The sequence below is a fragment of the Crotalus tigris genome, unplaced genomic scaffold (genome assembly GCF_016545835.1).
Source record: "Crotalus tigris isolate CLP2741 ecotype Arizona unplaced genomic scaffold, ASM1654583v1 scf7180000017764.6130737, whole genome shotgun sequence".
Taxonomy (NCBI): Eukaryota; Metazoa; Chordata; class Lepidosauria; order Squamata; family Viperidae; genus Crotalus; species Crotalus tigris.
This window is the reverse complement of record NW_024096618.1, coordinates 527,256-553,760: the sequence shown is the minus strand read 5'-3', so window position 1 is coordinate 553,760 and position 26,505 is coordinate 527,256. Positions and strand designations below refer to the sequence as shown.

The 26,505-nt window shown below is 35.1% G+C and overlaps 1 protein-coding gene and 1 long non-coding RNA gene across 14 annotated transcripts in view; one reads left to right on the top strand and one right to left on the bottom strand.

The window, feature by feature from the left end:
* The window catches only part of MCPH1 (microcephalin 1), a 112,213-nt gene extending 89,359 nt beyond the window's left edge, over positions 1 to 22,854 (bottom strand). For 10 of the 13 annotated variants that reach the window (XM_039340975.1, XM_039340965.1, XM_039340968.1 and 7 more), the window contains exons 1-9: positions 22,719 to 22,854; positions 21,303 to 21,394; positions 19,696 to 19,814; positions 15,531 to 15,615; positions 14,958 to 15,072; positions 13,266 to 13,406; positions 10,913 to 10,987; positions 6,596 to 7,564; positions 921 to 1,030 (exon numbers count right to left, since the gene is read on the bottom strand). In XM_039340975.1, the coding sequence (XP_039196909.1) occupies positions 921 to 1,030; positions 6,596 to 7,564; positions 10,913 to 10,987; positions 13,266 to 13,406; positions 14,958 to 15,072; positions 15,531 to 15,615; positions 19,696 to 19,814; positions 21,303 to 21,394; positions 22,719 to 22,752 (1,740 nt within the window). In that variant the 5' untranslated portion in view covers positions 22,753 to 22,854. Of the gene's footprint in view, positions 1 to 920; positions 1,031 to 6,595; positions 7,565 to 10,912; positions 10,988 to 13,265; positions 13,407 to 14,957; positions 15,073 to 15,530; positions 15,616 to 19,695; positions 19,815 to 21,302; positions 21,395 to 22,590 lie in introns of all 13 variants that reach the window. The other 3 variants (XM_039340967.1, XM_039340970.1, XM_039340971.1) reach the window with 3 other exon arrangements.
* A 215-nt stretch (positions 22,855 to 23,069) lies between these two features.
* The window catches only part of LOC120306921, a 69,040-nt gene continuing 65,604 nt past the window's right edge, over positions 23,070 to 26,505 (top strand). Inside the window, exon 1 of the long non-coding RNA XR_005556420.1 lies at positions 23,070 to 23,195. This is a non-coding gene — a long non-coding RNA (uncharacterized LOC120306921). The remainder of the gene's footprint in view (positions 23,196 to 26,505) is intronic.

Here is a 26,505-nt window from a genome sequence, read left to right as displayed (position 1 = left end):
CATGATTTACAGAAAAGATTCACCCATTCTAATTGAATATTCTAAACGCATCAAATAGAATCCGCTTTCTGAAATTTGTAAAGCTCTTTCCCCATATAGGAAGCACATTTATTTTATCATTGTAAAATGTTGGGCTGCGTCTTCAGTATCTAGACTGCTGAAAAGCTATACAGAACAATTCAGCACATACAAACTAGAGACATCTCTTCAGTGATAACAGCAATTCTTCCAACTAGTAATAAACAAATACAATGTTCTGCCTAAACACATTGCTTGGATTTTGACCATGTGGAAAGGTCTGTATCATAAATAAACAGACCGATTGATAGACATTGAGAAGAATAAATCCAAGTACTAGGTGAAATGTCTTGTGACAGACGCTTTTTAAAAACTTGTTGCTCATCAGAGAGTTTAATGAATTTTTCTTTCCATGAATTAGAAAGGGGAGTGTATGGATGGGTAAAAAAGCAATCTTAGTTTAGCTGAAAATCCTCTTGCTATTAAATCAGGTGGCTGATAATGGCTCTGAATACTACAATACTTGAGTTAAAGAAAAATAAAATGATTATAAAGTATAGGAACCATTTCATGGCTGTAGCATGGCCCACTGTATTCTGCCAAATCAAATGTTGATTTTACAAAATATATTCATCCAGAAAACTTCAATTTTAAGAATATGTAATAAAATGCTGCAGCTGATCATGTTTCCCCCCTGGGTAGATTAGCTATTCAGTGGTTTGCTATGATTCTGTGTCCACTAAACATTAGATTTTCTGGTTTCCCCTTAGGATTCTCACCTACTTCTGCAGATTGTAGGGTTCCCCAGATCTGACACAAAAAGACATTACTGAACCTGGGAAAAGGAAGAAATGAAAGACACCTCCTTCTACTGCTCTTATAGCCATGATATACCAACTCACCTTTTTAATTCTCCTACTAATCTTTAATTTCCTATCAGGCTCATTCACATGGCTCCCCAAAAGTTCACAAGCAGCATTTTTGGCATCACTCGTTGAAAATTTGGCATTATCTAAAAACCAGATTCATTCAGAGTTAATTCTAACCCATACTATGAAAAATGTAAATGCTGTTAATGTATTAGCACAATCGTAGCTTTGCATTTTTCCTGTATATTTTTCATAATGAGGTACAGATCCTTGCTTTTTGTGTTTTCTCTACATTTTATGGCTTCTCTAAAAAGGAGTAATTGCAGTTCTAAGTAAACATTTTAAAAATCATTTTAGTCTTTCAAAAACTCACCTTTCATATTGATTTTTCGCAATTCCTACTTTGAATTTTAAAAAAACTGAATAGAATACATTTTTTTTTTGCTTTTATTTATCTTTATGGAAGGCAAACCAGCTGAGTTTCCCACAGCTTGCACCAAGGTTAGTCTGACAGCCCATTACATCTTCATAACTTTTCATGGCAGAAATTTGTTAGATTTTCATTCTGCAACTTCATATTACTAGAAGCAAACGCCCTTTAAAATGAAAACGGCAGTGGCGGACAAAATATTTTAAAGTTGAAATGTTTATAGTTTACAGTTCAAAACAACTATTTAGATCAGTGGTTCTCAACCTTTTTAATGCCGCGACCCCCAACTGGTCGTAAGTTGAGGACTACCCAATCGGTCGTAAGTTGAGGACTTTCCCTGCCCGGTAGCGCCACACATGCGTGGTGCCGCCCCTTGCGCCGGCCGAGGTGTAGCTGGCAAACAGCAGAGACAGCGCAGGCCAACCATCGGCTGGGCCACCAGCTGGCCCAGCCCAAGGGAGGTAAGGCACCCGCCAGGCCCCACGCGCGCCAGCAACCCTCCCTGCGCCCGCCGGCCTACCACCTCCCACTCCTGGCCCTCTTTTACTTACATTGTTAGTAGTTGCTCAGCAGGGAGGGGTGGAAACTTCCAGACAGCTCGCCTTCGCTGCAGACAACTTGCAGCACCGTTTGCAGAATGGGACTTTTGGCGGGCTCAGTAGGGCAGAGACAGCCTGGACAATTCCTATTGGCTTTTGAAAGCCCATAGAATTAGACTCTATTCAAGAGAGTCTATTCTATTGGCTTTCAAAAGCCAATAGAATAAAAGGGAGTAGCACAGCTAAGGAAAAGGGGGGAAAAATGGCGGACTGCATTGTTTGGCGACTCTCGTGAAATGGTCATTCGACCCCCAAATGGGGTCCCGACCCACAGGTTGAACAACCACTGATTTAGATCTTTCTATAAATGTTTCTGTTCAGTTCAAACCAAATCTAATTCAAAGTAACCTCTTATAGTTCAGAACATTTCCAGAATTGTTGGAACAGCTTCACAACCCAAGATTGAAACAGCTACACACCTCAATAAAAACATTCCAATTTCATATACTTCACATGTGTTATTTGAATTCTAAGATGTCTGCTCTTAAATTCAGTCTTAGTAATAGCTGCATTCATATTTGATTGCTCTCTATCTTCAGGCCACATTCATTCTTATTTCCACCAATTAACAGATAAAACATAATTATTACAACATGTAACATGACAGTAGCCTGAGCTTTATGGAATATATAATAAAGTCTTTGCCTGAATGGGAAAAACTGCTGTGAACATCAAATTTCCTGATATAAGATCTCTTGGCTCACAAAAAAAGAGGTGTATGTCCTAATATACCACGAAGTAAGAAAATTCACTCTACTCTAGTTATACTGTATACAGCTATACTGTATACAATACTGTAGTATGGTAAATATACTATTGATACCTATGAATACCATTCTCTGAACAACTTTTCTACTCAAAATATATTAAGCATTTCTATAACTACCCTTTTAGGTTTGTAAGGAAATGGGAGAGAAAAAATTCAGGGGAAAAAAAAGCTTACATTGTACATGATATTCAAGATTAGTAAGTATACATGAAGGTATCACAGTTAGTGAAAACAATATTAGTAGTATGGCATTTTCTAGGCATGATTTGGTCACATTAACTTTTAAGAGTTTATTTTAGAATTGCGTTCCCAAACTCCAAGTGCATGTTGACTTTTGATACAAATATAAGCAAGCTTCAAACACTGAGTATACTTCACTTCTACAAGAAATCTCTTCTATAAAGAGGTCATATAAAAACATAGCTGTTCATAAAGTACTAAGTTGCATCTGGGAACTGGGGTTCTTCAAATTCTAGCCAGTATTTGACATATAACGCTGTGCTAAAAAGGAAATGCATTATTAATTCTTCTATAGGACTTGGGCATTTGTAATATGAAAATACATGGAAAAACATGTCTCCATTGCTGATCACTGTAAAATTTGCCAGGTAAGTCTCTTACAATCAACCCTGTTGATGAGAACATTTCATTCTCACATAATCTGGTGAACTGATACCAGTGCAATGATGAGAAATAAATTAAGTGATTTAGAGTCTTACTATTGCCATTCAAAAAGACGATTAGATTAGTAATGAAAAACGTAGATTCTAGCAGGCTCACAAATCATGTACAGATGTACATATTCATTCTAGTTTACTGAATTTGATCTTACATAGACTAAAAAGTACATGTTCAGCAAATAATACTGCATGTAGAGTAATTAAATGGCGTATCATAAAAACAGCAGTACTTCTCTCCCAATGTATGATGCATTTTTTAAAATATTGATAGCTGTCAAGGAAAACAAATCTATAACATAATTGGAACTAAAATTTTGGCTTCAGTGATTATATAACCCATTGGCCTGGATTTGCAGTAAAAAAGACAGCACGTACATACTCTATATCAGGGGTCCCCAACCCCCGGTCCGTGAACTAGTACTGATTCACAGCATGCCAGCTACCGGTCCGCACAAACAAGCAAAGCCCCATCCATGGGATACAGGCAGCACACAAAACCACGCACTCTCCGGTCCGCAGAAAAATCTTTCTCCATGGAACTGGTCCCTGGGTGCCCTAAAGGTTAGGGACCTTTGTTCTATAGTGCAATAATGCCTGTTCAGATAAATAAATTTCCCATCTATACTTTTATTAATTCATAGAAAATGAATTATATTTTATGTCCAAGTAGATATTTACAAAATATTGGTAAGAAATTTATCTATCAGTTAAAATATTGGTGCTCCTGGTAAGGAAAGAATCTGTATTTTGTGTAAGACTGAATATTAACACATGTACTAACCATTATGCAAAAAATAATTCAGAAGAATTGCTTTACAATTTGCACAAGACAGCAGCTCTCTGTTACTTATTACAGAGCTACAGTATGTCTCCTCCCTCCAAGGTTTCTATAAAGCCTAAAAGAAAGATATGGCTGCTTTAACAACTGGATACAGATACTATGCTTGTGAGACGTCTGAACTTCCTAATTTTGTTTGAAACATGAGGAGCAGTAATCTATGTTACATATGAAAGAGATTCAATATAGTCATGTGTATATTGGATCAAATATTTAATATATAGAATGGAACTCCTCTGCCACTCCTGGTTCAATGTAAAAAGTTGGGTGTCCACAATTTCTCTAGAATGATATGTGAGGAGAACCTGAGGTCAGTGTTTACTACATTAAACTAAGAAATTTCATTTAAAATAACTACTACAATCCTGAAGGATTATTGATTCCTGTACTGACCAAAATCAATGTATTGTTTTCATAACTGAAGATTTCAGTCAACGTACCTTATAGCAATAGATTGCCATTAACAGATGAAATAACCAAGTTTTAATTTCCAGATGTAAATCAGATTTGAATTCAGACTAATCCTTGATTTTAGATATAATAGAACTTAGCTAACTGAAGACTCATATAATCCAATCGGTACTTATTAACTGATCTGCGTCAAGATCCTAAGTTTAATTTAGTTTGAATAAACATGTACAGAATTGGACTATAACATTACAAACTGCTGTAGTCCTTGGCTTAGTTAGGTGGAAACATTACAGTACACTATATTTTACAGTCTGTGGAATGCTGAGCAATCAAGTGCATAAGCATAGGAAAGAGATTTCTTTTTTTAAAGGAATATCACCAAGTAGATATATATGACAGCAATTTCAGCAGAATTTTTACCAGACTCCAAAAATCCTCCTGAAAGCTGACGTCACAAATCAATTAAAAGCTTCATATCTCTTAGACCAGTGGTTCTCAACCTGTGGGTCGGGACCCCATTTGGGGTCGAACGACCATTTCACGGGGGTCGCCAAACAAGGCTGTCCGCCATTTTTTCCCCCTTTTCTTTGGCCACGCCCCTGGGACCCGGTGATACATAAGTGGTTGGGGGTCACCACAACATGGGGAACTGTATTTTGGGGTCGCGGCATTAGAAAGGTTGAGAACCACTGTCTTAGACAAAGGTTCTGTATAAAATTAATTCTCAAAAAGCTGAGAATGTTACAGAATACAGCTATCATTTTATAATAGCGAACCCACTTTACCAGTTAATTCCTGCAGAGAATCATGAACATTCAATATGTAATTATATGTAATTATATTTTTAAACTGAATCAAAAGAATACAGTAATTCTTTTCAGTAGATAGAACCTTCATATATTTTTATTGAAAACTATTTAAAATGTAGTTATTTCACTTTCTGAAGATCAAATAAGACTTCTCCATGGTTAGTGCTTTATACATCTATACATACACATCTTTTTTGAAATTAAGGCACTGTATTCACCTTACAAAGTACAGATCATTATTTCAGATGCATCAGCAAAAGAACATTCAGTTATACTTAGGAAGCCAAACGTGAGTTATTCTCATAATTCATTTAACATCTGTTAAAAATACTCAGACATTAAACCTGTAATTCTTGTACATAATAACCTATTTCTAGCACTTCGTAGATTTTATAGAATGAACCTTTTTAATACTTATTTTAAGATACAGAAATAATATGTTTTCTAGACAGCAGCATTACTATTGTACAAAATCACATCATCAGGTATGTTTTCCAGTAATAAAAACCTCATTGACTCCAGAGACATATTAAATCTATATTGCCTTTGTTTCAGTGGTTTTCAGGAATAAAATAGTGATGTTCACAAATTTCCAGTGTATTCATTTTTGAGATTCTTAGGATTTTAAGAATTTAAAATGAGAATTTCTAAGTTTCATTCATTCAGCAAAATGTTCACAAAACTTAAATATAGTCTTCTTTATATGAATTCCTTTCTTTAGAGCTGTAAATTTTCAAACTATAATTTTTTTGGAATTTCCAGTTAACTTCCTTGTTACAGTAAAACAATTTTGTTATACTGCATTTTAAACAGATACTTCAAAATTCTTATTAACACTGCTAAAAACTGACTACGCAGGGAACCAACCTGAAATTATATGGATGGAATGCTAAGTATTCAATAATATTCTATCATCAGATATATATAACAACTTTTCACGACTTTTTCCTTCTGTATATTTAAACTATATCTTGGTTTTTTAAAAAAATTTTTTTAAAAAACATTCTAAACATAGAATATTTCTTTACATATTTTTATGCATAGAATATTTCCTCTTTCTAAATGAGATTCTAAAAATGTGCTCAATTACATTTTAGAGTGAAGGTTTTCAAACATATAAAATAATTCTGGGTGTTATTTTGCTGGATGATTATCTTTCAATAACAACTTACCAGCTGCAGAACTGATTGTGATCTGTTCCCGAACGTTGGAATTTAAAAAACAGTCTGATGTTTCTATTATGTTTCCATTTTCACCATTTGATGTACAATTTACACCTGTTTTTCTCCTTTGAAGAGGGGTAGATAAGCTGGGCTCACTAACTGCATCCTCAGTAATATCAGTCACTCTTTTCCTCTTTCTGTTATAACGTGCATTTACTGGACTAGAATGTTGCAACATACTTTCTAATTTGCTTCTAGGAGAATTATACATCATTTCTTTATTATTCTGTAACTTTTGCTGACATGGAAGGAGGCTGGCTCTTATTTTATTTTTAGTAAAGTTAGAAGATGAAAAACAATCTTCAAAAGAAGTATCTTGATCTTTAGCAGACTTACTCGGAGTAAGCAACGCAAGCAAGAAATCATTCTGAGGTTCTTTATGTGATATAGAAGCCTTCAGTTTAAGGCTTGATTTCCTTCTATATTGTTGTTTACGAAGAGAAGAATTTTTAGTCATTACTGGAGTATCAATTAGATTAATTGAAGAAAAGTCATTCTCAGAACTACTGCTGCTGGTATTTTCAGTAAGTTCACAATGGACCAGATTTTTGGCAGAAACTGTTTGGTCCACATTTTTCACCTGAGGAAGGGGATGATCAGCAATGGCTAAAAACCAGTCAATACCATCTTTGCATTCTGGGGTTGAAGGCATTATTGACTTTTTGACAGGGAAATCACATCCTTTGTCATTCAGTAAGATTGAATTTTTATGTAAATCTTTACCACTCAATCGCTTTAGGCCTGTACGTTGAGAGTCCCTTGGAGAATCAGAAGAGGTATATAATTCAGCTCTGGAAACATCCATCACATTTTCAGTATTAGCTAAACAGTTCCTTGATTTTTTTCCAAGGTTCTCAGTTTCAGGACTTCCAACCAAATTGGCAAAACTTGAATTTAAAAGGTGATTACTCTCAAGTTCTGTAATCAGAAACAGTTCATTATTGAAAAGCACACTTTATTTTATTTTTTTAAAAAATGAATATGAATTAAAAAAAAAACTAGAGTAAGATAAAACATTGAAATGGACCACCAGCAAAAAGAAGGGAAATGGCTATGCATACATATACAGGTAACTGGGAACAGAACATCCCCTGAAATAACTCTACATGCTTCCAAAGACACACTTGCTTCACTGATTTGAAGAGGGGTTATTCAATCACTCCACCATTCTTTGTGAAATGCCCTTTGCAAATATTTTGTTCAGTCAGTAAAAACCAGATTGTCACTTTTGATGCTACTTGTCCAAAGACCAAATCTGCTCTTCCATAATACTCTGGCTATTCTCAAGTGGAACTTAAGGGACCCATAGTTAATACCCACCATTTTGATGGAGCATTAATGGGTGAATTCATTATTGTACATTCATTGTTTTTTCTACAAAAAATAAAATATTTCTATATAGCAGTGTATCTTTGTTTGAAATAAGCCTAATTAGGCCTAACTTATTTTTGTTTGAATATCAAATATATATAGTTATATTTAATTAAAGACAAGGGATGATATCAAGGAGTTCAGGCATAATGAATTGAATCATTTATGTAATTGTTTTAAAAAATGGGATAGCTGGGACTCCTCCCCAAGATGGCTGCTAAATGGTAGGAACTTTTCTTTTTCCTGCCAATGATCTGTTGATTTTGCTCTCAGAGTTGATTCTTTGGCAGTGCTGCTCCCTGGATCCAAATGGGAGCCCTTAGGAATGCCTCAAGATAGCTTTTGGATGGCCACGGACCCCCTGGGAAGGGAAGTCTTGAAGATTCCAGTTCCCTTGGGAGCGGTTGGAAAGTCACCAGTTATTCATCTTCCTCTCGGCAGTTCTGTTTTTTAAAAACATGCCTGGGTTTTAACTTTACTTTATGAAGCTTTTGTTTCAATTTGCTTTCAAAACTTGACCAGCTGGTTGAATGCTGAATTATTTTAATTCCCTGCTTGATTTTATTTGTTCTTTTTTTCCTTTTCCCTTTGATTTATGTTGTTGCATAAGTTTTGCTTTTCTGTAAGGAAAACATGGCGTGTTCCTGAGTAGTGGAAGTACTTTCATTTGATTTACATCTACATAAGATTCTCACTACAGAGTTTTTGCATTTTACCAATTGGCAAAATGTTTAGAGGTTAATTTTTTAATTTTTCTTTTAACTTTGGATTGAAATATCCAGAAAATATCTTGTTTCTTTTTCTATTTCTTCTCTCTGAAGAAATATTACTTCAATGCCTGTGTTCTCTTATCTATGGTTGCTAAGTTACACAGAGCAAAAATGTATCAGATTATAAACAAATGGGGATGACATCTGGAAAAAGATCATTTGGTAACATGCAATCCCTAGTTGACTTTTTTTAAAAAAGTTTGATGAAATGATAAATGCTGTAGAAAATACTTAGATAGATGTAGCTCTAGATATATTAGACTCACAAAAAGAATGTGATCTGAAAGCAGGAAATTTGGTGGAAAGCGAATATGGATTTTACAGACTTAGAACTAATTGAGTTGATTGCACATGCCTCCCTGAAGTTCAAGCCTCCATTCTTTTACAACAGCAGAAACTTGACGGAGTGGAGAAGTGATAAATTGGTTTTCCCTAAGGAGATTGGAGACACATTTCACTGGAAAACAATTTCATCTGGACGTTTTTAGGAAGATCGACTGATTTTGGAGATTGGATTTGTTATATTTAACCTAACAATTGATAAGAGATGGTATTAAGAACAAATGTGGATATTTGATCCAAGACGAATTTGGGATAGATAGGAAGCCATGGTAAAATTTCTACAAGTCGATTATAATAACAGTTCGTTAACAGAGGGTTTTGAAACATTGATCTTGCCTTTTTCTATTATTATTGTTCTTGTTAATTATTTTGTCATTAATATAGCATATAGATGACAGGTTAATAAACTGCAAATAGATTTAACAGGTGGGAAACTAATGTTGTTGTAATATATTAATCAATATTCAACTAGAGGATATAATATGTATATATGTGTTAGGTTTTTTATGTCTTGTTTTGTGTTTTTTCTTTGTTTCTTTTTAAAAAATTTTTTGGGAGTTTTGTATTTTAACTTTTTTTAATAAAATAAAAATAGAACAAGAAAAAAAATTATAAATAAAAAATGGGACAGTTCCACCAATTGTTTTCTTGTTTACACTGACCTGATACTAAATTTACTAATACTAAGATTCATTATCTGGATCAGAGTAGACTTCCATTTTCAAGTAGTCTTGGGTTCTGATTGCCTCTTATTACATGATATTAACAATATTTTAATGAGACAAAGAATTATTAAGCACGCTGAAACTAGCTTATGCATATACCATAACTAATTTATTTAGATTCATGCATACAGACAAATAGCGGTGACTTCAAAACAGAAACTTCAATTTTCCTTCCTTCAACTTTGAAGACAGGAGAGAAGGAACCTCAAGAGCCAAATAATTATTTGCCAAACACTAAACTATGCATATTGTATTAGAAAAGAATATCAGCTTAGTTATTACATTGCTGTAGATTGTTCTTTCATTATTTAGATGTTTTCCTTGGTATTTTAATATTTTAAAATCATTCTGTTTTAAAATATTTTTAAATGTTTGCAAATAGCATATTTAAGTGTTTTTATATATTTGCAGATTGCCCTAGGGAAGGAACATAGTTCCAAAACTCATTGGGCAGAAATAAGACACATATCAAATAAATCTCCTTGACAGTTCATGAGAACCACTCTCTTTTGTCTAATCCTGCCGTCAATGTCGTCCATCTTTTTTTGGTGTTTCTCCAAACTGGGCAATCAGTTTCCATGTTCGGATAAAACAGGAAGCTTTAGTTAACTGAAGAATGTGAGTGTAATCATTCTGCACCATGAAGAGAAATAGGGAGGGATTCTGTCCTATATATATATATAGATATCAAGATTTGAGCCAAGACGTGATTGCAAAGACATCATTTCTAAATCAGCAATAAAAAGCAGGTGAGCCCAACAGTTCAAACACAGAACTAAAAATACATATGGATGCTCCAATAATTACTATATTAGTAGAGCTCTTTTTAATAACAATACTAGCACTATCAAAACAATAAAACATACTAGGAGCATTGATACTTTTTACAGCAGCATTTTTCTTCAATAAAATATTCCATAGATTCCTTATCTGTTAAGAGAGCACTACAGGGTCATTCAAAATATTTATTTACAGTATTATCAATTACACATAACTGCTGGATATTTTTGAATGTGAACATTTAGATTTTATTTACATTTTTTTTCTTTTTTCTTTACCTGGAGTCAATGCTGAAGTTGATGTGGTAGACACAACAGCAGGATCAGTGTCAGACATCTGAGATAACTGTGAAGCTAAAATGTGAATTATTAGATTTTTGTTGAGTAAGTAATTCGCAAAGACATTTAGGGCCAATATTAATAGGTAGTTGCATATTCAATACATGTATGTTCTTACAACATTTCATTACAGTGCTTTTAATATTTTGAATGCTCTGGTATTAAAAATCTACAAATTCTGAGGATTGCTTTATGCCATCATACGAAGCCATGGTAAGAGCTCAGCACGCTACAGATAGGAAACTACCACATAAATGAAACAGTGAGACTTCAACTTAACATGTCATCTGAATGATACATCCCATCTAATCAATGTTGGCAGGGATTTTAAAATATTTATTTATGGTTACATTCATTTGTTAAGTTTGATAAATTCTGATTTCAGGCCAATAAATTCAAATATGTCCAATATCTTGAAAGAAGCTTTTCCATCTCAAAAATGTATTGTTCAAGTTATCACAGAAATAAATAAAAAAAATCTTTCTCAGAAATAAAGCATTTCTATTTTCAAACCTATTCCAAAAATCTTAAGATTAACAATATGAATATATTTTAATGTAAAACAATATACTGCATTTCCTTTGAAGACATTTTCACAGATGAAGTGTTGCCACCTTCCCCAATTTATAGTAAACATACATATCCATCACACAGGATGTCCCTGATATAAACGAGCAGTAACAACATTCGTCTAATTGTTAAATACTGTATTTAGCCTTTCTGCACTTTTTAAAAATATATATATATATACAATTACTCCCTGGGCAAACCACATCTATATTTTAATACTTCTCTATTTCCCTATTACTCTATTTTCTCCTATAGTGTTACCATTTTCTAATGTCTTTGCAGCACTTATGACTTTTTTCATGTCTGCTTGAAGACATTTATAGTATTCCTTTAAATTCCATTCTTCAATATATCAGTATTGTTCCCATTTAAAATGTGTAAAATTTATAGAATTCCAGCATTCCCCCACTACAGTTTTATACAAAAGCTTTTCAACAGTTTTATTTCTAATTTCAATTTCTTCTGTTGAAAATATCTAGTTTTTCATTTCATTAGGGCAGTGGCAGCCATAACTGAAGAAACTTTTATTTAATCAATCTATATCAGGGCTTTTCAATCTTTTCACTCATTGTACCACTTTTGGGATATGGCAATATCCGAGTACCACCAGTCGCCTAGCAAGGTGCCAAAAACTTGATGATAAAAAAAAAAAAAGGAAAAAGTGATGAAGTACAGGTAGTCATTGACTTACAACATTTCGCTTAGTGACTATTCGAAGTTACAATGGCACTGAAAAAGTGCCCCCCAAGCCACAGCCAAGCAAGACACTTGCCTGTCCACCCGACGGTGCTCTCGCTCCTAGCTGAGGTTTTCATTATTGTGAGCATTTCTGTTGAGGATTGGCAGCAGGGGTGGGGTGGGAGATGTTTGGTTTTTATTTCCCCCGTCTGCTGGGTGGTTGCAGCAGGTTTTGGTCACTTCCCATGACGCTGGGACACTGTGACCATCATAAATATGAATCAGTTGCCAAGCATCTGAATGTAAATCACAAGACTCTGGAAATGCTGCAACATTCCAGCTGATCGGTGCTTCCTCTGGGCTCACCAGAAGCACCAGGATCAGCGCCGAGCTCCAGCTGGAGCCTGGCACTGATCCTGATGCTTCCACTGAGCCCTGACAGTCCAGAAGAAGCACTGATCCTGGCGCTTCCGCTGAGCCCTGTCAGCCCTGCAGCTCCAGCTATCTCTCGCTCAGGCTTGTGCGGTGCTGCCACCAGTTCAGCTCATTCCCCTCCCCCACTACCACTTTTCTGGGATGGTCGCGTACCACCTGCCAGGTTGAAAAGCCCTGATCTATATATAGGCACCAAGTTCAAAAATGACTGGACAGGAAACAGTGATAAAACCACCCTACATCCACCCCAATGTCTAAAAAAAAAAAAAGTTTGATTATAAAAATCAATAACATTGATTTGTTAGGTCTAGAAAAAAAAATACATTTCAGCATATGATTATCCTATTATTTCAGAAGTTCTATTTATAATTGTTCAAATAATGAATGAAGCAAAAGAGACCAAAATAAATCTGAGGGGGAAAAAAGATGCATTTCTTTATTAAAAGAATATATAGATTCAATTTCATTTTAACAGCCAATTCTCTAACAAGGATGTGATGATAGGGGAGGGGGGAATATTGGCAAAATGGAACTAATACAGATAAAAATCCAGCAATAAAAGAAAATAATTCTGCATCCTACAAATGAAAAACAATGTTTATCATCATACCAGTAGGGGAAACATTTTCTCTTTTCTCTTTCATGTCCTTTATTCTTTTCTCCATTATACTGCATTGATACTTTATTTTACTTGCTGGGCTGTACACCAGTGAACCATCATCTTCAAATAATAAAACTGGTATGTCTGTTTCTAAAAAATGGTAAATCAGCAATAGAATTTTAGATTTAAGAAGAAAGAATATATACAATATTTTGAAAGGGTAACATTTGGAGCTTGGACATTATTGTAACATTCTGAAAGTTTAAAAATAATCTTAAAAAGAGAGATCTATATTAAAATGCTGCAACATATTAGGATCTTCCAATAATAAAACTTTTGGTCAATTCTAACCAATTAGACAGAATAATCTATTCTTTTACCTGTAATGGATACTTATAAATACCTAATTTATTATAGTTCAACAGTCTATTACAGAGACATGTGCAACAAGATGCTCTTATTTTTTCAAAAATGTTGTTCTAGTTTTATAAAAAAACTGGTTAGTACTTCTGCATAGTCTTATTTTTTATTTTTCATAGTAACTAAGTGTACTGTATTTATTACTGACAGTTGCCCAATATTTGGAGTCAGAGAGAATATTAATATAATACACAGAATCTGCAGAATGGAAACTTACTTTATACACAGATTGCTTCTAGATAAAGCGTAACACTTAAAAAAGAAACAAAAAAATATTTCAAATATGTTATTTGTTTTGCAATACCCTACAGCAATCCACGTTATGAAAAGGTTTTGAGCCTAAATTGTGGGCTCTGATGTTCCTTTTAAATTTGCATGACAAATTTGGAGAATGTATTAAACATTACTTTTTCTATTCAAAGCTAATGCTCTGGATAGTTTATATATGACCTTTCTTCTGTCTCCAAAAAGTATAAAAGATTACTGTTATTACCTTATTTGAGTATAGCTGAACAACTTCTTCCCCAAAGGAATATGAAAAAAGTCTGACCCTTGATCTCTCCTCTAGGTTCAAGGCAAGATACTGGCAGTCCTTGACTTATGACTGGTCAGTTAAAAACCATTTGAAATTACGACAGGCCCATAAAGCACTTCTGATTGTCATAAAATGTTGTGCCATCCCCCTCCAGTCATGTGATAGTATTTTAGGGTGCTTGATAACCAGCTCATCTTTACTACTGGTTGCAGTGTCCCATGGTTATGCGACCATAATTTGCGACAGTTTTTGCTTCTGGCAAACAATGCCTATTTAGAAGACACTTACAACTGCAGCATTAATGACTATGAATTTTTTTTAATGGTCACAGTGATTTATTTAATGACCGCTGCAAATAATGTTGTAAAGTCAGGCAGTCACTTAGCTGCCTCAACATACGATCGTAAATCCAGTCCCAACTGTGATTGTAAGTCAAGTACTATCTATAATAAGAAGAGAGATTTGGGAACTGGTGAGAAAAAATGGTGAAGTGTGTTTTCTTTATGTTAATCCTTCTCTCCCCTCCCATAAAATATTTCAGTAGATGGAGGTAAGAAAGAAGGCTCAAGAACACCCCTCCTTCCATGTTTTATATTTCTCTATATATTTCACAGTGATCTTCCACTTTTTAACATTAGCTCAAGGAGCTATTATGAAAATTATGCTCCAGTGTCACCATATTTTAGCATTATTTTTCAGTGCAAAGGGTAAAGAGATTTAACAGTGCAAATGGATCATATACTTGCCTGTTGCTGTTCTTTGCATTTCTAATTCTTTAACCATAGTTTCCATTCTTTTTTGTAATCTACGATCTTTCTCTGGAGTTTTTCCAAATAAATCTTTGGGCTGCATGCATTTGTGCTACAAAATAAAGAGTCATTACATTGATCTGTAAGCTTTGTAATACCGGTACTTTAACATGAAGCACTAGAATTCTCCTTACTGCACCAATTCTACAAAAATAAAAAGTACTTTTCACACATCACTGTAATATTTGTATTGAAGTATCTCCACATGATGCAATATGTTTTCAAATGAAAAACTGGGGCCAAAACAAAAGATGAATGGGATTATGGCAACCAGCAGCTTCTTGCAGATTTTATCAAATTAAATTTTTACTAGCAAATCATCTCAAGTTAACAGACCAAACTACTTTAGTCGTTTTTGATTTCTATGTCTTACATTAATACATTGGAATCTGAGAAAATACTTAATCCTTTAGTCAATGAAGGCTTTTAAGAGCAATGTGAAATAAAATTAAGAATTGCACTTAAAATAATAGGTCACTATATATATATATATATATTGTATATACAGACCTTTTTAATAAACTGAGGCAACCCTTCATTAGTATTTATTGCAGGATATAATGACTCATCAATATGTATTCCAACTTCTCTGCATCTGAGAAAGCATTAAGAATATACATTTGGTTTAGCGTTAGACAGATTTATTATTATTAATGGTTCTAAGTGAATGAAACCTTTCATATTTCTAACAAATCATGCTCAATTTCATACCATGTCTATTTTATCTTTACCTTATCTTTATCTTACTAAGATCCCAGAGAAGCAAAGCTTGCCCAGAAAATCCAGGTCAACAAATAAACCACTTGTTTGCTTATAAAAGTCACATTACAGATGCCATGTTATATTCATGTTGAGATGGATGAAGATAGAGCACACAACTGTAAAAGAGCTAGTGGGCTACACATTAGATAGGAAAAAAAACTGTAAAGGCAGAGGTCACATTCCTCAGTTTTGCTGGCAGTCGGAGCCTAAGACCAAGGCTTTATAGCAGGACTTAAAATGTCAGTCAGGTCAGTGATTCTGCTTTACATTCTGAGAAGTGAAGGCCTTCACTTCTCTGATCCCTCCCATGAGTGTATCAAAATTTCAGTTACAGACAACATAGAACAAACTATTCCTTGAGTTGACAATTTTCTGGCTCAGTACCTCAGTTCTGAAAACTTGAAAAATAAAATAACCCAGTTGCCTACAGCAGCCTCTTGCTGCCAGGCGTAACCGTAAATCCATATTTATAAGCACGCCAAGAAGTTACAATTCTCTGTCATGCTTGATCTAATCAAATCAGCCAGGACAAACTGGAAAACTGAACATTACAGTCATTATAGTAACAGAGAACAAGGCGAAATAACTGCCAAAGAGATGTTTCTTTGCTTTCCATAATCTTTCCCAAGGATTCATAGCCTGATTATAACATTTAACATAATTTATGGGTAACTTACAGGACATCTAGTCAGACGTCAGACTATGTATTATACAAGTGTAAAACTTCCAAACATAAAGTGACCCTTAAAAGTAATTCTATAGAACAAATCTGGATATAAATTGCTTAGCATCTGAATATTTGCTGAAATATTTATTACTGTGTTAGTGTAGAACAGTATTCTTCAAGAAAACTGTATGCCTCAATTCCAGAAATCTGAAACAAGTCTTCACTTACTGACTATTCATTCAGTGACTCCTTGAAGTTATGACAGTGCTGAAAAATAATTTTATGGACCATTTACAATCTTTACAGCATCCCTCAGTCACATGAGCACCATTACAGTAGTATGAAGAGTCCTGTGCCTGACCTATGTTTTTTTTCTCTCCTGCTGCACAGCAGAGATATTGGAAAGAAAGGGATTTTATTTACTTATTAAATTTGTTTGTTGACTTTGATTGCAAGAGAATAAACTGTTTGCTCTTCCACACATTGAAAACAATGTGATTGCACTGGCAGCCTGGGGCTGAGAGCTCCAGATAGCCTACTCAAGCAGCTTACAGTATTCTCTTGAAATCTATTCCTCTCCAATCTCTGTATTTGTGAGGAGGGGGAGGGGAGGAGTGAGAAAAAAAGCAAACAGTTTCTGTAGGCAAGGGGTCTTCAAACTTGGCCTTTTTATGACTTGTGGACTTCAACTCGTGCCTGGCTGAAGAATTCTGGGAGTTGAAGTCCACAAGTTATAAAAAGGCCAAGTTTGAAGACCCCTGCTGCAGGCAATCTGTCCTTTGCCTGACCCTTTTGCTTTTGGCATGATCACATGGCTTCCAACATGTAGCAGAGAAAACAGCTTATTCTCTTGAAATCTCTTCCTCTCCAATCTTTCTGCTCTGCTGGGCGGGGGGGGGGCAGTGCTACAGTACTTTATACTGTTTACAAATATAAACATTTTTGTTATTTTACAACATTTATTACACATAATTTGGGTTACTTACCAAAATACCACTGATTCAGTGGTATTTATAAAAATAAATTTCTTTTACAATGTTTCTCATTTTTATTTTAAATTAATAAATTGTTAGTTTTGTTTTTAATATTTGCTACAAGCTGCTCAACTCTAATGAATATTGCAACACTTCATTTTGTCTACTTAAGAGAAACGGGGGTAAAAAGTGAATACTGGAAACAGAGAGAACCATCAGAGTATTAGTAAAATAACGATATGTACAAAAAATGTACACTGTTATTCTCTGCCATATCAAGAAGAGATAAAAAGCACTAGTGAAAAAATTGAAAAAGGGCTCAGAATACAAATACAAAATCTTGTCTAATTTGTAATTGTCCCATCTGTTGATATGTTATTGACCTTGTGTACTTCTAAATACAGTTTTATTTCTTTCACAGAAAAATATAGGTAGTCCTATATTGAAGACTGGAATTTCCATTGTAACTCAATATAACTGGTCCTAATTTTATGACCAATGGTCATAAAGTGAGACACTGTTGTTAAGTGAATAACATGGTTGTTCAGCCAATCCACTTTCCCCAATGGCTATTTTTTGCTGGAATGGCGAAAAAAATTGGAAACCAGCAAAAAACTTGCAAATCACAATCATATGACCAGGACACAGCAACCAGTTGTAAATATGAGCTGGTTGCCAAGGGACTAAATTGCAATCATGTGATCATGGGAATGTACTGCGATGGTTGGAAGTCCTTTACAGGCCATAAAGCACCCTCTTCTAGACTGTCATAAGTTCAAGTTATTGTCAAATATATGTACCTGTATAGCAAATTTAGAGTCTGATTATCTTACTCCATTGAACAGTTATAAGTCGAGGACTACTTGTACATTAAATTTAAAACCACAACACTGGAAAATGTTTCAATATATATAGGATATTCTAGGAAACAAGAAAACACCATGATCCTCAGAAGCCAAAAAAGTTGTACGCAAAATGTAAGGTCCTTTTAGTTAGCTACAACTAAAAGGACCTTATATTTTGCGTACAGCTTTGCAGTGTCCCTTATAGTCTTGGGATCACAATTTGAATATTAAGTGATTGGCTCATAATGATATCACAGCATCCTGTGATTGCCATTTGCAATTTCCATTGCGATTTGACAAGCAAAATCAAATGGCAGGAGCCATCAGGAAATGGTGATCATGCAACCACAAAGATGCAGCGACCATGGTGGTGAGATTCAATTAATAATGGCAACTGGGACTGCTGTCTTGGGTCAACACAGTCATGTGACTGTATCTTACAACCATATGGCTTAGCAATGATGTTGCAGCCTCAATTACCATGTGCAAGCAAGGACTATCTGTAAAGCTATGAAAACATGAAATTTGCAACAAAACATTGAAAGACACTAGCAATGGGGTTTTAGTGACATCTAGTGATCTTACAGATGCAAACAATATATAGCATTCTACACAAGAAATTTGACATACTTTACTAGTAAAGATGAAAACTTATATGCCACAAAAATATGACTCTCAGGATTTTAGGTACAATACAGGTTTAAATCATAATTCTAAACAGCATATGTGGTCATTCTAATCTGAATTGGTTTTTCTTTCTTGCATTTTTTGTGGTAAGCTTCAGTTTAGGTATTATGTCTTTATTAATGGAGTATGTGATGCACAAAACAAAAAATCAATCATTACTATAAGAGCTCTCATCAATCAAACAGCAATGGAGAGCTAAGCTCAATGGAGAGCTAAGCTAACTTCTGAATCACAGTAATGCAGTTTAAGAACTTTAATAAAAATATTATGAAATTCATCTTTTTAATTATGCCTGTAACAGTCTAGTATTTTCTTGGAAGATTAGAAGTTTAAATGTTATATTTAAAACATATTTGTAATTAACTTCAATTTTATTACAACTTCTCAATTGGCAGCAGGATATATTTATCAAAGCTTCTACAGTGATGCAGACCATTGCTTTATCTTATCCATTATTATTACCATTGGCTATTAATTTATTCTCTGCCAGCAATTCAAGTAGCTTTTTACCCAGTGCTTCAAGCTGGTTGAAGCTATGCTGAGTTTAGAGCACACATACACAACTATTGAGCTAACATGCCTTCTACAATGCAATTCAGATTTGTAGCCAATAGTTACTCCTTGCATTCTATTCAGATATAACATTATATAATGGGGATATTTGAAATCCACATTGATTGTACTAGTATTATTCTTGTAATATTTTCCCCTCTGGTATATTTCTAAACACCACTACTTACTTTTCTACCCAAAGTACTGACACTAGTTTAATTCCAGCTTTTTGAGCTCTATTCCACGTAGACAGGAATCCATCTTTAAAGATCACATGAGTAACTTGTTTATTCAAAGTCTTAGAAATCTACAAAACATAAATGAATCAAGCATTTTAAAATATTTGAAAATACTTAAGATTCTTCATTTCTACTGAAAAGTGAGTTTTGTGCTTTTCGTAGGTAAGCAGAAAATTTGTAGATTTTAAAAGTGACAATAATTAATTCCTTCAATACTCTGTATCTATTAAAGAGTGAACAGGCCAAGAGGAAGAAGATGACTAAGAAAATAAATCGAGATGATGCAATCCTTAAAGACAGGGACATATTAAACTTAAAGAAAAGATACACAAATTGATATAGATATATAGTAAACAGGAAGTTAGTTTGCAAAAAAAGAATAGCATGGAAAGATATAGTGCAGTGGTCTCCAATCTTTCTGGCTTGGCAGTCTGGTGGTGGGGGAAGAGAGGATGGTTTTGTGTGAATGGAAGGCGAGCACAAGGACACACAACTCCAATGGCTGAAGTGGTGGGTGCATGGGCCTGCCGCTTGAACAAATGGAGCTTTGTGCACAAGTGCCCTCTATTCACACAAGGTAGTGGGCTGTGAGTAGAGATCCTGATATAGTGAATGGTGTGATTGTGAGCTAAATTTAATTAGCTTTCCTCTTCTATTAACTCTTACTTTCCTTTTTTACCATTTTTTATTCCTTTGAGATTCATATGCTGTAGCTTACTTGATAAATAGCCATGGTGGATGTATTGTATATACTTTATGCAAGGTATATAAAAGGTAGTTGGAATTAAAAAGAAACAGACAATATATAAAAAAGGAATATGAAATTACTTAGCCTTAGTTGCAGTCTGGTATTGGAGTAGGATGTAGCTCAAAGACTTCATGGAGACTTTATGAAATCAAATTAAAGATTAAGCTATCCCGTATCTTTGAATAATGTGCAATCTTTGAATGTCAAGAACACTTTAGCAAGCAAGATGTTATAAATCAGCAGCAACAAAAATAAGGAAACTATTTGCTTTCTTATATCTCCAGTATTTAGGTGTGGGAACACCACAAAAGCAAGCAAATAAAACAACTGATGGAGTTGCTTCACAAAGGAGTTTTGAAAGGCAGCTTTACTTGAAGTTGACTTAAGAAAAACATCACTTTTAAACTTTCTATAGCTGTTAAGGTTACCTGATTTGGGTTCCATTAAATATCTCCAGTTTTTTTGATGTAGAAATTGCCTATTTTCTCTACAACTACTGAAAGATTTTGCTTGTTGGTGAGCAACTATTTTGGTTCCTTCATCTCAATAGAGACTGGGGAAAGCACTGGTGAATTCTGAAATCATTTCAGTATCTGCCTATTTATATCTTTAATATCAATAGAACTGAAATGACCTATTCACTCACACATTCGGCTACAACATAATTTGCTCGGATTAAGTTTAGACTATTCAATCTCTGCAGTTTCTGAATCACGCTCTATATTTATGCATGTTGTGCCTTATTAAAAAAAAAGTTAAATAAAACTATGGACTAATACATTGTATACCAACCAGCTTAGTTACTTACTTTTGCTCCCATATCAAGGAGCTGTTGAGTAAAGGCTTTTGAGTAGTTTTCTGTTCTGCTGGATGACCATACTTCAACATATGCTACAACACCTACAAATTAATTATGAGAGAAATATTAATGTTGGGACTACCACTTTTTAGATGCAAATCTTTAATTATTTGAACGGCATACTTCACTTTCTCATAAGCAGCAAAGACCGAAGATAAGGCATGTTAAATTCAGTATAATTTTAACCCAAATACATAGATTACAGATTTATCTTCTATTATACACCATGCAGTTACTCCAAAACCATTTTTATAAAGACTAAGTTGGATTGAAGACAATGTACTGTTTTCAAAGTTATCATTGAATGCACTTTCACTTTTGTTTGTTGAAATCACATTTCAGAAACAACTTCTAAATTTTTGACATCCAAATAGTGAAGAATCTTCTTATTTGGATTTTAAATCAATTGCCTACAAATGAAGCTTTCCTGGTGGCATGGAGTGTCTTTTTGTAATGCAATTGGTGGACACCAGCATTGCTCCAACTCCAATTTGATCAAAAATTATTATTGCTTTAAGAGCAATAAGGACACAAGTACTATTTTTTTTCTCCAAATGCCTAGAATCTTCCACACCAGTTTGTAATTGTAATTGTAATGCATAGAATTTTTAAATGATTAATGGTTGAAGGATAAAGAACCATTTATTTTTTAAAAAAAATTACATTTACCTGCATATGCATTTTTTTTTCCTACATAAAACTTAAACAATTTTTTTCCCCAGAGAGGAAACCTCACTAATCTGTGGCCCTAGAGAAGCAAGGAGGCATCTGAGATTATATCTAAGCCAAGTCTACAATTGTACATTTCTTATGCAGAATGAAGCCCTTGTGTATTTAGGAAAGCAGTAAAAAAGAACCTGCTTGGTGCTACACTAGCTTATCTCCTACCCACTTTAGGTTTATGCATGTACATTATATGTAAAATTTTATGTACATTAAAAAATCCTAAATTATTCGTTTTAATGTTTTATTGGATTTATTAAATTGTACACCGCGCAGAGCACCTATATGAGGAAGATGGGCGGTTAAGAAGCTCGATATGTAAATAAATAATTATTAAGTTTTTCCTATAACTGCGACTTCCTAGTCAGTGTGGCGCACAGCCGGGTCGGAAGTGCTGGCAAAGGTGGACTCCACGCACGTGAAGAACCGATCGAGGAAAGATGAAGATGTGCACCACTTCTTCCCATTTAGTTACAAAACAATCAACTCTTCTTACTTCAGGCTCCCCTTTTACCTCTTCAACACCCCCAAAAAACGACGCACAGCTAACGTGTAAAGAAATAGTCTTTCCTTCCCACATCCCCTCCTTTTCGCTTTCTTTTTTCAAACCCGGCAAAGACCGTGCCCGCCTCATGTCTGTACCTGCCAAAACAGGCCGACCGTTGCGAAGGTCCATTCTAACGGTTTAAACGAACTCCGCGCTACCGTTTAAACGGCCTTCTGCTACGGGCGCATGCGCAATACAAAGCAAGATCTCTCTCTCTCTCTCTCTCTCTCTCCCCCACAATTCGTTTCTGCGATTGCCTGGTGAGACCATAGAAATAATAATAAAAAAGTGGACTTTTCCTATCTCTATGATGAGAGATACGTTGCTCCACCCACCCGGGACGCATGCGCTCCACTTAAGAATTGAGGTCGGGGGTGGGGCGAAACGCAGCCCGCTCAGCTGGATTGACCCCCCCCAAGCGATCCTGTGTGTGGAAAGAGGCGGTCGTCACAATTGATTTTAATTTATGTTAAAGCATAATTTACAAATCCTCATGATTAGATTCACACGCGCGCGCGCTGTAAACAGTTGGGCTGGAAGTTTCTTCGCTCCTGGCAGTTGTCCCGATTCGTGTAAGTTTTAGCAAGCCAGATACGCCTAGTTTCCTGGTACCTTTATTACAAATGGATTATGGCATCGTTCGCTTTCGGGGACTGCATATACAGCTGGTCCTCGATTTACAATATTTCATTTAATGACTGTTCGAAGTTATAATGGTACTGAACAATGTGACTTATGACCATTTTTCATACGATCGTTGCAGTATCCCCATGGTCATATGGTCAAAATTTCAGATGCTTGACAACTGGTTCATATTTATGATGGTTGTAGTGTCCTGGGGTCATATGATCTCCTTTTGCAACCTTCTGACAAGCAAAGTCAATGGGGAAGCCAAATTCACTTAACAGTCATGTTGCTAAACAAAATGATTCACATAACTGAACTGTGTAAAATAGGATAAAACTCACTTAACAAATGTTTCACTTAGCAACATAAATTTTGGGCTCAATTGTGATTGTAATTCAAGGACTACCTGTAATTTTCCCCTCACATGTGCAAATAAATGTAAAGCAATTGTTGTATCCTTCCCTCCTCTGTTGAGAGAAGGCTGTTCAATTTTGACATAGATGGCCTCTTTGACCCCTCTTTCAAACCAGTGGTCCTCTCTATCCAGAATGTGGACTTTGCTGTCTTTGAAAGAGTGGCCTTTGTCTTTTAAATGCAGATGGACTGCTGAATCTTGTCCTGATGGGTTTGTTCTCCTATGTTGTGCCATGCATGGTTGTTTTGTTTCCCCAGTGTACAGATCTGTACATATCTCACTGCATTGTACTGCATATACCACATTGCTTAGTTTGTGTCTGGGTGTTTTATCCTTGGGGTGGACAAGCTTCTGCCTTAGTGTATTCTTGGTTTAAAGTGTGCACATATGTTATGTTGGCTGAAGATCCTCCTGAGTTTCTCAGATATTCGAATAGATGATTCAGACATCCCCACCGTTCAATCAGAATTGAAGAAGCTTCTTGGAGGAGAAGCGAAACTTCTTCAAAGAAAAACAAGAAAATCTCTAGTTGAAAAAAACAACTTGAAAAAGCATTTTTGGGACAACCATGACATGGATGACTAAAAATCTCCATAGACAATATATTGCCATGTTTTTAAATTGTGGGGTTGGAGAAGACTCTTGAAAGTCCCTTGAACTGCAAGGAGATCAAATCAGTCAATCCTAAAGGAAATCACTTCTGACTATTCTTTGGAAGGACAGATACGTGACGCTCAAATCTCAAATGAGAAGAGAGGACTCCTTGGAAAACACCCTGATGTTGCAAAAGATGGAAGGCAGAAGAAGAGGACTGCAGAGGATGAGGTGTTTAGACAGTGCAATTGATGAATTTGAACAAACTCCAGGACAGGGAGAGGGGGCTGGTATGCTATGGTACATGGGGTCACAAAGTCAGACAACAATTCCCACGTTTTATAATGTCGCCCAACACTAGTTCCCATTCTGAGCTAGAGCCCAATTGAAACTCTTGCTGATGAACTTTACAGCTCTCTGATCACAGTCCCCCAATATCAGTTTTCCTTTATTTTGCCCTACAACTTGGGTTGCTCTTTATTTCTTATTTTTGTTTTCCTGATCCAGAAAAATGGAGTCTAAAGCTAGCTTTGTGGTTTCAGGGACTTGGCTTTGGGATTCTGAATTCAGCTGCCTCCTTCCCTTGACCTCCGTGAAAATCTCAGAGATCTAAGGATCTTTTCATTTCACGAATGAGTTCATGTGAGGCCTACCATCAAAATTGCTAATATCCAGGTTGTATTTATTTCACAGTATATTAATCATGGGTGTGTGTGTACACTTTTCAGGACCAGAGGATATTCTTTGAAAACTACACATATGATGTGTTAGATTTGTTTTGGCTACAAATATTAGTTTATCTCAGTTATTAAATTGTGAACTATTGCATTGAATTTTACAGCTATTATTTTTCTTTATACTGGACCTTGGCAAAAATGTGCCATCACCACCTGCTTCCTTCCCTTCCTGGAATGCTTTTCTTTATTGCAGGAATAATTTCTGGCCACTTTAAAATGTCCATCAGTTCAGTAGATGGCACTATGGCACAATCTATTTACCAGCATTTGTCTCTGAGCTAAAAAGGCTCTAAGATCCATTTCCAAAGGTAATTTTTTTCTTTCTAGTTTTCAGCTAAGTGTATATGTAACATATCCATAAATGTAGGATTTCCTTCTCTTTAAAGTCTTAACTTGTAAAGCAATAAAATTGAGATATAAGAGTGACATTTTCTTTTCCTTTCCTATATAGTTGGACAGAAAGATTTTAAAATAATACTTCATAATTTTAGTGAGTCCTCAAAAAGATATTACAAGAACTTTTGAAGTGCATGTGCACTTAACAGTGATCCCAAATGGACACAGCTCAGGTTAAAAAGTTGGAAACAGTTTCATTCCCAGAGAGCTTCCATGCTGCCCAGAGTTACCATGAGGTAAGATGGCCGGCCTGTACATTTTATAAATAAATTTTATAAATGAAAATACGTAAATCTGCTTGAACACTCTTGCTTCAATTGTGCCAGTTGCATTATTTCGCATCCTAATCATTCTAATATAATTTTACAGAGGGGTATGTAATGAACCCTAGAGGAATAAGGAAAGATTAAAAGCATCAACAGTACTTTAAATTAGGGCATTTCTAACTTGTAAAACTGCAGCTGGACTCTGCTTATACAATCAGAATTTATTCATTTTTTTTATGGCAGTAGCTGCAGAAAAAAGCAGGACACATGGTATTTATACTTCTCCTGATTCAGAGCCTCCAGTTCTGTTCTCTCTTGCTGTCCTAACTGTAATTTTAAAAATTGGCCCTTCTGGATTTGACTCAGCAGCAGGTTTATTTTTGAGTACTTGGAAGGCTGATAATAGGATAATGTCACAGCCTTTTCAGTATTAGGTCACACTGTAAAAATACACCCATTTGGCATCACATTCTGTAAAGAGTCAAAATGACTGGTTGTTGGGGAGTGGGAAGAAAACATTATTTGGAAAATGAGAACTCTAATATTTCTGAAATGGATGTCACAATAAATGTTAAGAGCAGGACTAGGTACCAGATTAAAGTATGAGACGTTTGTGTGCGTTGCTGAGCTGCAAATTAATCCAAATCGTTTCACACAGTGATCTTGTTAAAATACAGTTAAGTCTCTAGTGAAACAGTTTTGCCAAAACAATTTTTTGTTATTCCTGGTGTAATAAAAACTAATTACACAAGAGCCACTTTTCATTGTCAGTAAATGTATATAGGTAGTCCTCAATTTGTGGCCTCAGTTGGGACCAGAGCTTCCATTGCTAAGCGAAGCAATTGTT